Below are 15101 nucleotides of genomic sequence, written 5' to 3'. Positions count from 1 at the left end.
TTGTGCTGCAGTGGCTGTCCGTAGCTTCATAGTGCTGAGACTTAACCCCCTGCACCACCAGAAAGACCCCCACATATGCTTTTAAACAGTATTTTCTTACTCATGACCTTTCATTCATTCAGTTATCTTGTTGCTACAGGAAGTGGGACTACAGTGCACGATTTTCTTTTTTGTCTTTATCTCTTTGATTCTTCTTATTTTCCTTAACTTTAATTGTTCTGAAAATATGCCTTGGCTAATACTAAATTCTGATATAATAACTTTTTAATTTTGTAACATAAAATAAGCAAAAGATGAGTGGCAAAAGTTGCTGACCTTTTCATAACAAAATACTAGTGGAATATCTGAGATACATTTTGGAATGCAGGCAAAACTATTTCTCTTTAAAATATGTTGTTAAGCTTATTTGTATACTGGAGATAAATTAAGAAACATTATATTTCTAATGTTATTTATTAAAACTAATTAAATGTCAATTTTCTTTAAGCTCACTGGACTACCAGCAATGCCAGCATATTGGAGTCTTGGATTCCAACTAAGTCGCTGGAGTTATAAGTCGCTTGATGAAGTGAAGGAAGTGGTAAAGAGAAATCGGGAAGCTCGCATACCATTTGTAAGTAGAATGAAGTGTTTGTGGGGATATATATCAAGTTAAATATTGTTTTTTAAGATTTATTTATTTATGCATACAAGAACTGGGGTACAGGCCAGACATGTGGGGGGGGGTGAGAGGATTTACCAGAGACAGAGTGGGGAACAGAACAAGCAGAATCATTGAAATATACTGCTGAGAGGAGCAGCAGGAGAGTCAAGAGAGGTCTGCTGTGCCATGTGGGTCTCCTACCTGGCCGGCAGGGGAATCGAATTCATGCTGCAGTGGCTGTGCACACTCCATAGGCTGCGCCTTAACCCCTTAAGCCACCAAGGAGGCCCCAAGTTAAATATTGTTACATAATAATGTAGGAAACTGTCATAAATATCCTATTTTATTTATATTGCATATGTATTTATCATATGTATTATTTATAAGCTGCTTTTAATAGTCCGATCATACTGTATTATTGTTACTTTTATCAATAATGTATATTTATGTTTATATGCAATTCCAGACTTGAAGTTTTGTTATTGATTAGGAGTTATACTAGAACAGGATAACACATGATTAAATGGGAATAAAATCATATTCAACTTTTTATGTGGGCTTTATAGTATCTGTATTTTTTCAATATTTATTTTATTTATGTATGCATACAAGAGCTGGGGTATAAGCCAGAGGTGCGGGAGGTAAGAGGATTCACTAGAGTCAGAGTGGGGAACAGAACAAGCAGATATACTGAAATACACTGCTGACAGGAGCAGCAGGTGAGACAGGCGGGGTCTGCTGTTCTGTGTGGGTCAGCTCCCTGGCTGGGGATCAAACTTGTGTTGCAATGGCTGTCGATAACTTCATAGTGCTGAGACTTAACCACTTGTGCCACCAGGGAGGCCTAGTTTCTGTAGATTTTTGGTGTAATGGTAATGAACATCTTAAAGGGTATGATCCCACACAGTAATGAAAACCAGTGTTACCTCAATTAAAAAAAAATATATATGTACAAAAGATTAATGTGTTTTTGTAATGCCTAAGATTTTATTTTCATAATAAATTATATATGGTATCAGTATATGTCATTATACATATTTTTGGTCATCTTTGAGCTATGTGAATAATCATTTATTGTTATTAGCTTTAGAATTAGAAAAAAACTTGTTTTATAAATATTGAGTCTTTAGTGAAATAAAAGGGATCAAATTTCATTTACTTTTTAATTATTAATATTAAAAATTCATAGTGCTTAATGAATGAAGTGATTAGAAAATTCTTTCAGTACTATTTAAGAAAATATACTCTGCTAAATTACAGGATACACAGGTCACTGACATTGACTATATGGAGAACAAGAAAGCCTTTACTTATGATAAAGTTGCATTTAAAGGACTCCCTGAATTTGCTGAAGATTTGCATGCATATGGACAGAAATATGTTATCATCTTGGTAATGACTGATTATATATTAATTTTTTTTTGTATTTACACATTTGTGAGTTAACAGGTCTTTTTTTTTTTTTCCCCAATTTTTAGGACCCTGGAATTGCCACAAGTAATCTTGAAAATGGATCACCATACGAAAGCCTTGTAAGGGGAAATGCACAACAGGTGTGGATAAATGAGTCAGATGGAATTACACCACTAATTGGAGAGGTAAATTATGATATTTTCTATTTTCTAAAGTTGCACTGTTTTTCTCATATTATTTATTTTAACAATAAAAATTGTAAGATGCACGTGTATATGTTTGTGTGTGTTTGCTTTAAAATCTGCATTTTATATTTTAATTGTGCAGAGATATTTTAGACAATTATCTCCAAATCAGTTCTTGTAAGAAGGTATATAATTTTCAATGTAACATCTAACTACAACTAAAGTTAACAAACTATGATAAATAAATTGGTGTAAAATCTAATATTTGATGTAAAGTTATTTTATACATGTATTGAGTACTTAAATCTTGGACATTAAATTCTATATTTTATATTTCATCTTCACAATGAAACCATGCTATAACTATGATTAAAAATACTACTTTACAGGTGAAAAAATATAGATATGAGAGAGATGAGTTAGTTTTCCTAATACCACAAAGCTAATAAAGACAAGAATAAGGAAACTCCCTAGCTCCTAATTCTGTTTTTTGGGATAAACATATTTTTAAAGATTTATTTTATTTATGCAAACAAAAACTGGGGTACAGGCCAGATGTGTGGGGGTGAGAGGATTCACCAGAACAGAACAAGCAAATCTAGTGAAATACACTGCTGAGGGGAGCAGCGGGCAATGTAGGAGAGGTCTGCTGTACCGTGTGGATATCTCCCTGGCCCGGGATTGAACTCATGCTGCAGTGGCTGCCAATACCTTGATATTGCTGTCTTTAACCCCTTTGCTACCAGGGAGGCTCCCCTAACTCCTAATTCTTAATCAGAATATCTATTCTTTTGGAGACATCTTTGTAAGACATCAAAACCATTGCCTTGATGATTCCACTTTTGTGCTTAGTCAAGTAAAGAATAAGAAGGAAATACCATTTATGAAAAACTTTTTATAACATTATTTGTAATAATGATGAGCATCACAAGCATTACTTTTAATAGCATTCATAAAAGTTAACATTTCTGGTAAAATTTTGCTTCAAATAGTTATGAGATCTATCGGGAAATATAACCCAGTATTTCCTTCCCCCTTCAATGAAATCCATTAGTATCTCATGGAACACAATTTTTTTGAGGCCTGCTATTTTGTATATAGACAAATCAGATAGTCAATATGTATTAATTTGGACATGAAACAATATTATTTACCCAAAATTATTTGAAATTATTTTTTGACTAATGTAAGTAATTTAAGCAAAAAGTAAAATAATTTGTAAAACCATAAATCATAAAGAGGAAGCACAGTGTATGTAGTATTTAATATCATGGACTCAGATATGAGTGTCTAGATTTGAATTTTCTATGCAACTAATTAGTGTTTGACCTTGAATAGCTAATACCGTCTTTGTTCATCCAATCTGTCATCTGCAAAATAGTATAATTATGGCATTTATTGATACTTTGTCTCTAAAGTGGTGATAAACAGTAGTATCTATTCTTAAACTTATAGTGAATGTTAAATGAGTTAGTGATTATAAAATTGCTTAACATATTACCCAGTAAACAATGTGTCATATTTGCATATGTTAAAGAAAAATAAATATATTAGGAGTATTTTTGCTTGAATTTATTTGGAATAAATGCTTTTGGAAATGAACTAATATATTTTATTTTATCAAGCAACATATGTATGTATGAATCATACACTTTTAGATTTATTTTACTTAACATGTTAGGGTGCTAAGAAGTAATTTAGTTGCAACTAAGATAACAGCTTCATCCCATGTTCTCATATTTTCCCTTTCTAAATGCTTCATATTTTCATCTCTTTCTTTACTTAACTACTCTCACTTAAATTCATTTTAAAGTAGAACTGAGCTTATTATTAATATAGAATAGTCATGATCACATATATTTATAAAAGAACAATTTCAAAACTTCAATAAAATTGTACTGTCATTCAGTTTACTGTTTACTGTTTACTCAGTTAACTGTTTACTCAGTTAATTTGAATTCTCATGTTTTATTTAGTCTTTTTTTCTTTTATTTGTGAGTATATATTTATGAACTATTCTTCCAGGTTTGGCCAGGGTTAACAGTATACCCTGATTTTACTAATCCAAGCTGCGTAGAGTGGTGGGCAAATGAATGCAAACTTTTCCATGATACAGTGAAATATGATGGACTTTGGATCGTAAGTAATGATTTTTAAACAGTGATATTAGACAGTGCATATAGAATTATTTTTCCAAAAATAACTGTTGGCAAGATATATTTAGCATTGCATTAAATATAAAATCAAAGTTTCTTATAATATATTTAGAAGGAATGAATATCAGTCATACACATGGTTTAGAAAATAATAAAAATTAAAACCTGTAAATTGAAATTCATCTTTTCTAGTTATATCTATCTATCTAACTCTCTATCTTTCTATCTATCTATCTATCTATCTATCTATCTATCTATCTATCTATCTATCTATATTGTTTTAATCAGTGTTCATTTTTAAACAATGTTTGCTTCTACACCCCCCCCTCAGGTGTTGACCCCACAGGAATTCCTTCACCAATACACCCATGTGCCATCACCATAGTCCTCCCTCCCTCCCTCTGATCCCTCTCCCTCCTCCTCCCCTGCAGAATCATGGATGGAGCTAGAAGGAATTATGCTCAGTGAAGTCAAAAGGAAAAGTCAGAAGGAAATAGAAAAATACCAGATGGTATCACCTATAGGAGGAATATAGGGGAACCAAATAAAGACATCAGGGGAAAAAATAACAGTACAAAATACAACAAAACAGAAACAGACAGACAATTTTCTAGTAATGCATTAAATTTTATACATTAAATTTCCTTTTTATTTATAGTGCTGTATTTTGCAAATGATAAACATATGGTAATAACATTCAAATGATGTGCTAAAGTCTGCTGTAGTATAGCAGTTGTAAGAAAATCATGCTTAAATCTCACACTTTAGAGATATTTGTAGTAAATTATAGATTAGAACAAATCAGAATTAGTAATATGATATTTTATTTAGGATAAGCAACAGCAAAAGTCAAATATTTGGTTATTGGTTAAGATAGTAAAGGGAATCACTAATATTTAAAAGTTTTTTGGATGAAAATTTATATCTATTATTATTGATCATGTGCAGTTAGACTTATATATAAAATAATACTGGATGATAGTAAACAATTCAGTGTCTTGTTACTGAATCTATAAATACATCAGAAAAATGAAACTACCTGGTAATCCCAAAATTCTATACTACTTCAGAAAAAAAATAAAAGCTTAACAAATCTGAACACACAGAACAAAATGGGGATTTTTTTCAATGGTATTAACATTATATGTAATTTTATAAGAAGAGGTAATGATATCATTGGAATAACTACCTTTTCTTTGATCATTTAGATCTAAAAAAAATCTTTCTGAAAGTGCTCATTATTCACTGTCATTATTTTATGTTCAATATTAAGTTAATTTTTCATTGATTTGTTTAGTTAACTAGTGTTTATATTTTACAGTCAATGTATCAACTGGATATTTTATACTTATGTAACATCATTTTTACTTAAAATTTGCTGTTTTTCATTTTATGTTGATTTAGGACATGAATGAAGTGTCTAGCTTTGTTCAAGGTTCAACAAAAGGATGTAATGACAACCTACTGAATTATCCACCTTTTACTCCAGGTAAATTTCATTTGGTTATCTACATAAAATGAACTGAGTAAATTTTATATGATGACTGGAAAATGCCATCATATATTTCTAAATCACTGACTTTGTTGTAGTTTTGAGACAGTTAAATCAATGTATTTTAATTATATTTTTAACTTTAGCAAAAAAAAAAAGCCTAAGATGGATGATTTTAAATTTTGGTATAGCATATTATTTACTTGCACTACTGATATTTTCCCATGATTATTTAATTAATTAAAATATACCACAGAAAAATTTCAATTTCCAGAATCTCACACATTCACAAGGAAGAATTCTTCTTCTTGTCAGATGAAGAATTTAAAATTGCCATAACTACAAAAGTCAGAGAATTAGAACAACACAAACAAAATCAGAAAAAGGCATCAGATATATATGAGAAGATGCAGAAAGGGAAAAGAATGCCTTGAGAAACATAATCAACAAACAAAAGATGGATTTTAAAAATTAAAATAATAAGGGCCTCCCCGGTGGTGCAGCAGGTTGAGTGCCACACTGTGAAGCTGTCTACAGCTGTCTCCCCAGCGCCAGTTTGATTCCCGGCATGCCAGGCAGAATCCCACATGTCGAGGCAGACCTCTCCTGTCTTGCCCGCTGTTTCCCTCAGCAGTACCTTTGGTCTGTCTGCCTGTTCTGCTCCCTGTTCCTTCTCTGGTGAATCCTCTCACCCTCCCGCGACTCTGGCCTGTATCCCGGCTTTTGTATAAATGTAAATAAATCTTAAAAAAATAATAATAAAATAAAGGAAGTGTAGGATGTAGAAAGGCAAAGTAGAATATAAAAAGAATATAAAAAATATCTTCTGGAAAGATCCATGGAAGAAGATTAGATAATATGGAAGAATGAATCAGTAATCTGGAAGATACAGATATGACAATAACCAAGAGAGCAAAAGATATATATATATATATATATATATATATATATATATATATATATATATATATATATATATATCGCAAGCTAAAGGAATGAAGAAGCACTTCAAAAATTATCTGACCTAATAAGCAAAGAAAATGAGCCAGAGCTATCCTAGAAAGAAAAGAAAGAGAAAAGAGCTGAAAAAACTATTGAAGGAAATAATGTAAGAACATTTCCCAAGCTTGAAGAAGGATATGAAAATAGACACAAACTATCTTAATGAAAGAAAGTCTATGGAAATGCATAGAGTAGTAAAGTTTCCAGAGTCCAAGACAAAGAAAATATAATAAAGTTGATGAGGAAGAAGAAAGACAACATAAAAAGGAACATCATTCAGGTTAATATTGGACTTCTCTGAAGAAACATTATGGGCAATAAGAAAATAGAAAGACATTCAAAAACCTCCCAGACAAAATATGTCAGTTAAGAACACTTTATTCTGCACATTTCTCCTTTCTATGTGAGGGAAAAATAAGGGACTCATATCTCCAAAGATCTATAATGAGCTTATGTAACTCAACAGAAATAGAAAAAACAACCCAATCACAAATGATGAGCTAAAAAGACAACTCTCTAGGCAAGAAATGTAAATAGCCAACAGGCATATGAAAGAATGAGCAACATCACTTATTATCATGGAAATACAAATCAAAACCACAATGACATACCTCCTCACACCTGTGAGAATAGCTCATATTAACACAAAACAAAACAAAAAAAAATACATAAACAGCAAGTGCTGGGGAGGATGTGTTAAAAAGACTGCTTTCGGAATGTAAACAGGCACAGCCACTATGGAAATCTGTGTGGAGTTTCTCAAAATACCAGGACTCACCATAGGACCCAGCAATTCCACCCCTCACATCTATCCAAAGAAAACAAAAACAGTAATTTGAAAGGAAACCAGCACTCTTGTTTATTGCAGCACTATTTTCAATAGTCAATAGATGGAAACAAACTAAATGTCCCAACTAGATCAATGAATCAAGAATATGTGCTGGTGGGCCTCCCCTGGTGGGCACAGGTGGTTGAGTGTAGTGCTGTGAAGCAGTGAAGCTGTCTGCAGTGTGGGTTTGATCCCAGCCGACAGGCAAAACATCTACACGGCGAGGCAGTCCTCTTCTGTCTCACCTGCTGCTCCCCTCAGCAGTGTATTTTAGTCAGTCATCCTGTTCTGCTCTCTACTCGGTCTCTGGTGAATCCTCTCACCCTTCTGCACATCTGGCCTCTACCCCACTTCTTGTATGCATGAATAAACAAATCTTTAAAAAAAGAATATATTCTGGATGTTGGGCATACACAACAGAATACTACTCAATGATCAAAAAATTATAAGCTTATGACTTTTGTGCCAACATGGATGGAGTTGTGATTATTCTAAGCAAAATAAGATAGAAGGAAATACGTGTGTGTGTGTGTGTGTGTGTGTGTGTGTGTGTGTATCTCACATGGTCTCCTTATGTGGAATATACATAAACCAAACAGGGTCAGTTAAAAGACAAAACTTGAATGCTGACCATGAGAGCTGAGAAATCTCTCAGGGGAGGGTGGAGGGAGGCATCCAATCAGGGGAGGGAAGCTAGATCATGGATTTTATGGTACTGGGAGGGCTATGGTGTCTACAATTGAAAGGAGAAATCAAATAAAGTCCAAAAATTAATGATGATGTAAGAAAAAAATTAGAAAATAATAAATAAATAATAATATAGTAATAAAAAGAAAATTTGTTTGAAATCATAATTTGAGCCATCACGTTTCTTCCATAAACACATTATGTTTGTGCAGTTATTGGAATTATTCTAATACATATAATTATATAGCACATATTCTTTAAAAAATCATTTGCACCATTAAAAATGGGTTAAAAAATTATCGAAGGTGGGCCTCCCCGGTGGCACAGTGGTTGAGCGCTGTGTTAGAGGCTGCCTGCAGCCTCTGCAGCGCTGGTTTGATCCTTGGCCACTGGCGAGGATCCCACATGGCAAGCAGACCTCTCCTGCCTGCCGCCCGCTGCTCCCCTCAGCAGTGTACTTTGTCAGTCTGCCTATTCTGGCTCTGGTGAATTCTCTCACCCTCCCGCCCTTCTGACTGAACCCAGTGCTTGTATAAATAAATAAATAAATAAATAAATCTTTAAAAAAATCACCAAAGGATAATATCTTTATATAGCCATCTCTAATAAACATGACATGATTGTAACACATAATCCCACAATTTAAAGCAACATAAAAATACAGATTATCAGATATTCTAATGGTTTATAAATGTTTAACAAATATGCATGTATACAATTAGACTATATTTACCAAAGTAATCCACCTTTAGCTTCAAAATGGGTCTAGATGTATGTGAATTACATTGTAGATGTGTATATTTATATAAATACATGAAATACCATTTTTCTAGAATGACTTAATTGATTTTTGAAGTTTAGCAGCTATTAGTGTAAGTGTAAATCAAATCAATAATCAACAGGAGTGGAGAGTTGAAATACAATTGGTACTTGGTTTAAAATTCGCACAGTGGTTGAGTGCTGGGCTGCAAAGCTGCAAAGCTGCCCACAGCCTCTGTAGCACCAGTCTGAACCCTGGCCTCCAGCGAGGTTCCCACATGATGCCACAGACCTCTCCTGCCACACCAGCTGCTCCCCTCGGCAGTGTATTTCGTCAGTCTGCCTGTTCTGTTCCCCGCTCTGCTCTGGTGAATTCTCTCACCCTCCCACGCTTCTGACTGTGCCCAGTGTTTGTATACATAAATGAATAAATCTTTAAAAAATGGCATATATCATTTATTTTTAAGTATGGTATTATATAGCACATGATTTAAGAATTAAAAGTGTTAAGATGGCAAAATGTTTCTTATATTTTTTCTTTAAGATATTCTTGACAAACTCATGTATTCCAAAACAATTTGTATGGATTCTGTGCAGTACTGGGGAAAACAATATGATGTTCACAGCCTCTATGGATACAGTATGGCTATTGCCACAGAAAGGTATGTGCAGTTTAGTTCATCAACTTATTTCATTTTTATTGCCTAAATATATTTGAGAATTTATTAATATAGCTGGAAATAGAAAGATCAAGAAAGCAAAGAAAGAAAATGGCTTCTTCATATCAGAATAATTCATAGGAAGGAACATTTCTAAGGTAATGTTCACCAGCTTGCAACTTAGTTATTAAGAACAATGTGGTGCATGTATTTAACTGGATATTTTATTTGAAATTGTATTTTTAAATTATTGTTCAAAAATTTGGTTTTGTTTGAATAGAACTGTATTCTAAGCATGAACTTCAAAACTGTTCTGGGAGAATGATGTGTCTAGAAAAATCTTTAACTGTTTTCCAAAACTGAACTGAAAGTTTAAAAATAAAAAGTTGCCAATTAGAAGAATAAATTATTTTTAAACATCAGTTCAAAAAACAGAAAACAAATGTGGGTATCTATGTAGTATCTCCCAAAGTGATTTTCTAATGCAACTTTTGTGACTTGCATGTAAAAAATGATTATGATGTAAAATAAAGTAGGGGGAAATTTTATTTTGATTGCTAAGTATTTTCAAAGCATTAGCATAATGACCTATAATAAATGTTATCTATAATCATTAAACCCCAGATTCTGCTCTCAATGTATTTTTTTTTACTTTCTCACAAAAAACAACTATTATAAGTTTTAATCCAAACCCAAATCATACCACAATATCATATCTTTTGTAATGTTTTCCTAGCGCACTTTTGCTACACTTTTTAAAATCAGCAGAGCATTATGTATTTCATTAAGTAAATAAAATCTTGAAAGGAAACGGACACTGTAATTTATTATTTTAAAGGTAATGTAGAAAAAAATTAGAATAGCATTAAATATTTACTAAGGTAATCTAGATAATTATATACACAGAACTACTTAATTAAACTTTTGTATTTTATTATTTCTCATTTATGGAGAAAATTGTCAATAATATTCAGATATTAAAAGAAGTAACATAAAAAAATAGTTGTGTGCATTTTCATCTTGGTTCTAGTTACCATACAATTCCCACCCCCCCCTTGTTTTGATCCTACTGCCTTCTCCCAGCCGCCCCCTCACCCCTGTAGTGTGTCTCTGATTTATAGTTGCTTGTTGATTTTGATTTTACTTCATTATAATTTGTCTTTATCCTGGTCCCCTATTTAGGTTTCTAAATTCCTGCTATGAGTAAGACCATCCAGTATTTTTCTTTTTCTTTCTGGCTTATTTTGCTAAGCATAACCCTTCCATCTCCATCCATGTTGCTGCAAATTGAATGAGTTTATCATTTTTGATTACTGAGTAATATTCCATTGTGTATATGTACCACATCTTCTTGATCCAGTCATTTATTTTTGGGCATTTGGGTTATTTCATAATTTACCTATTGTAAATAGTACTGCTATAAACATAGGGGTGCAGGTGCCCTTTTGAATTAATGTATCTGTGTCCTTTGGATAAATGCCTAGGATTTATAAATACATCTCACTGGTGTAAGGTGGTATCTCATTGTAGTTTTGATTTGCATTTCCCTGATTACAAGTGATGTTGCAAATTTTTTCATATGTCTCTTGGCTATTTGCACTTCCTCTTTGGAGAAGTTTCTTTTTAGCTCTTCTGTCCATTTTTTCAATGGATTATTTACTTTTTTTTGTTGTTGTTGAGACTCTTTAGCTCTTTGTAGATTTTTGTGATCAGTCCTTTATCATTGGTGTTGTGTGCAAAAATTTTCTCCCAATCGGTGGGATGTCTCTTTCTTTTGGTTACTGTCTCTTTTGCTGTACAGAAGCTCTTTAATTTGATGTAGTCCCAGCTGTTTATCTTTGCCTTCACGATCACTGCTTTGGGTGATGTGTTTTTAAAGATGTTACTGAGGTGTATGTCATGTAGTGTTTAGCCTATATTTTCTTCTATATATTTTATGGTTTCAGGTATTTTTTTAAGATTTATTTATTTATACAAGAACCCAGGAACCGGCCAGATGCTGGGAGGGTGAGAGGATTCGCCAGAGACAGAGCAGGGAACAGAACAGGCAGACTGAAGAAATACACTGCTGAGGGGAGAAGCAGGCGAGACAGGATAGATCTGCTGCACCATGTGGGTCCCTTGCATGCTGGCTGGGATAAAACCAGCACTACAGAGGCTGCTTAGAGCTTCACAGTGCTGTGCTCAACCACCTGCGCCACCAGGAGAGGCCAGGTTTCAGGTCTTATGCGTAGTTCTTTAATCCATTTTGAGTTGTTTTTTGTGTATGGTGTGAGGTAGTAGTCAAGCTTTTCACCTAGTTTTCCCAGCACCATTTATAGAACAAACTTTCATTGCTCCATTGCATATTCCTTGCTCCTTTGTCAAAGATTAGTTGACTGTATATCTGTGGATTTATTTCTGGATTTTCTATTTGGTTCCATTGGTGCATGTGTCTGTTCTTTGTCCAATACTGTGAAGCTTTGATTGTATAGTATAGTTTGAAGTCTGGAGTGTGACACCTCTATTCCCTTCTGTTATTTTTTTTTTTTCAGGATAGCTTTGCCTATTCAGGGTTTTAGTGGCTCCATATGAATTTTATCAATATTTGTTCTATTTATTTGAAGAATGTCACTGAAATTTTTATTGGAATAGCATTGGATCTGTAAATTGCTTTTGGTAGGATGACCATTTTGATAATGTTAATTCTTCCAATCTATGAGCAGGGGATGTCTTTCCATTTCTTTGCATCTTCTTCTATTTCTTTTAACAGTGTTTTATAGTTTTCTTTGTATAGATCCTCTAACTCTTTTGTTAGGTTTATTCCCAAGTATTTGAGTTTTTTTTTGTTTCAATAATAAAAGACTTAGTTTTCTTGATTTCTTCTTCAAATTTGTTGTTTGTGTATCAGAAGGCTACTGATTTTTGTGTGTTGATTTTGTACCCTGCTACTTGACTAAACTGATGATTAGGTTGATTAGTTTTCTGTGTAGTTTTTTGGGTTCTCTATGTATATTATCATATCATCTGCAAATAGTAATAGTTTGATTTCTTTCTTTCCTATTTGGATTCCTTGTATGTCTTTCTCTTGTCTTATTGCTGTGGCTAGGACTTCCAGTATTATATTGAAAAACATTTGTGAGAGTGGACATCCTTGTCTTGTTCCAGATCTTAATGGATATGCTTTTTAAGTTTTCACCATTGAGAATGATATTGGCTATGGGCTTGTCTTATATGGCCTCTATGATGTTGAGGTACGTTCATTGTATCCCGAGAATTTCAAGAGCCTTTATCAAAAATGGGTGTTGTTCTTTGTCAAAAGCTTTCTCAGCATCTATTGGTATTATCATATGGTTTTTATATTCCTTTTTGTTGATGTGTTGGATTACATTGATTGATTTTCAGATGTTGAACCATCCTTGTGTGCCTGGAATAAATCCTACTTGGTTGTGGTGAATAATCTTGTGGATACATTGTTGGATTCTGATAGCTAAAATTTTATTGAGGATTTTTGCATCAGTATTCATTAGAGAGATTGTCCTGTAATTTTCTTTTTTTGTTGTTGTCCTTGTTTGGTTTTGGTATTAGTGTAATATTGGCTTTGGTATCCCTTTGGTCTCATTTTTTTAAAAGAGTTTATGAAGTATAGGCACTTGTTCATTTCTGAATGTTAGGTAGAATTAATTTGTAAATCCATCTGGTCCTGGGGTTTTGTTTTTGGGAGGGTTTTGATTACCATTTCAATTTCACTGCTTGTAATTGGTCTGTTTATGTGTTCTGTTTCTTCTTTATCTAGCTTTGGGTGATTGTAAAGTTGTCGGAATTTGTCCATCTCTTCTAGATTGTTGAACTTGTTTGCATATAATTTCATAGTAGTTTCTGATTATTCTTTTGATTTCTTTTTTTTTTTTTTTTATAGAGGCATGCTTTATTTATTTGTTTGCTGGTTTGTTTGTTTGTTTTGTTTATACATGCACTGGGTACAGTCAGAAGCGCGGGAGGGCGAGAGAATTCACCAGAGCCAGAGCGGGGAGCAGAGCAGGCAGAAGGACCGAAGTACACTGCTGAGGGGAGCAGCGGGCGGCAGGAGAGGTCTGCGCGCCATGTGGGACCCTCCTCTGGTGGCCGGGGAGCAGCCGGGGATCGAACCGGCGCCTCAGAGGCCGCGCGCAGCTTCGCAACCCAGCGCTCAACCGCTGCGCCACCGGGGAGGCCCTATTCTTTTGATTTCTGCTGTGTCTGTTGTGATTTCTCCTCTTTCATTTGTGATCCTATTAACTTGTGCTTTCTCCCATTTTTCCTTAGTAAGTCTGGCTAGGGGTTTGTCTGTTTTATTTATTTTTTTGAAGAACCAACTTTTGGTTTCATTGATCTTTTTTTTTTTAATAATTTTATTTATTTATTTATTTTTAATTTTTAGTTTTTGTATTTTTAATCATTTTTTATTTTAAAATAATATTTGCTTCCCCTGCACCCCCTCAGTTGTAGTACCCATAGAGTTCCCTTTACCAATGCATCTGTGCTCTATCACCTCAGTCCCCTGTGCTCCTTCCTTCCTCTGATCCCTCTCCCTCTTCCTCCCCTGCAGTATGTCTCTGATTTATAATTGTCTATTTTTGCTTTGTTGTGTTTTGTACTGTTATTATTTTTTACATTGATGTCTTATTTGGTTCCCCTGTATTCCTGCTATATGTGAAACCATCCAAAATTTTTCTTTTTCCTTCTGGCTTATTTCACTGAGCATAAGAAAATGTGGCATATATACACAATGGAATATTAATCAGCAATCAAAAAGATAAACTCATGCCATTTGCATAACATGGATGGAAATGAATGGAATTCATTGATCTTTTGGATTTCTTTTTTAGTTTCTATTTCATTTATTTCTGCCTTGATATTTATCATTTCCTTTCTTCTACTGGTTTTAGGGTTTTTTGTTCTTTTTCTAATTTTTTGAGCTGTGAGATTATATCATTTCTTTGCGTTCTTTCTTGTTTTGATGTGAGCCTCTATTGCTATATATTTTCCTCTTATCACTGCTTTTGCTGCATCCCATACATTTAGGAAATTGGTGTCCTTGTCCTTCAACACAAAGTATTTTTTAATTTCTTCTTTGATCTCCTTGTTAGTCCAGTCATCTTCCGATAGTGTGGGTTTCAATCTCTAGGAGGTAGAGGGTTCCTTGCCTTCTTTTTATGGTTTATTTCTAGTTTGATGCCTTCATGGTCAGAGAAGATGGTTGGTATGATTTCAATCTTGGTGTATCTGTTGATGTATTTCCTGTGTCCCAGTCTATA

General features: G+C 33.7%; 1 protein-coding gene across 1 annotated transcript in view; it reads left to right on the top strand.

The window, feature by feature from the left end:
* SI (sucrase-isomaltase) overlaps window positions 1–15101 on the top strand; it is a 133115-nt gene that overhangs the window by 22609 nt on the left and 95405 nt on the right. The window contains exons 9-14 of the mRNA XM_037526650.2: window positions 488–613; window positions 1904–2035; window positions 2122–2241; window positions 4267–4380; window positions 5802–5886; window positions 9711–9828. Of these exons, the coding sequence (XP_037382547.1) occupies window positions 488–613; window positions 1904–2035; window positions 2122–2241; window positions 4267–4380; window positions 5802–5886; window positions 9711–9828 (695 nt within the window). The remainder of the gene's footprint in view (window positions 1–487; window positions 614–1903; window positions 2036–2121; window positions 2242–4266; window positions 4381–5801; window positions 5887–9710; window positions 9829–15101) is intronic.

This window comes from Talpa occidentalis, unplaced genomic scaffold (assembly GCF_014898055.3).
Source record: "Talpa occidentalis isolate TD23 unplaced genomic scaffold, MPIMG_talOcc4v2.1 talOcc4.4, whole genome shotgun sequence".
NCBI lineage: Eukaryota > Metazoa > Chordata > Mammalia > Eulipotyphla > Talpidae > Talpa > Talpa occidentalis.
The sequence above is the reverse complement of the archived record's forward strand: the minus strand, read 5'-3'. Positions and strand labels throughout refer to the sequence as shown.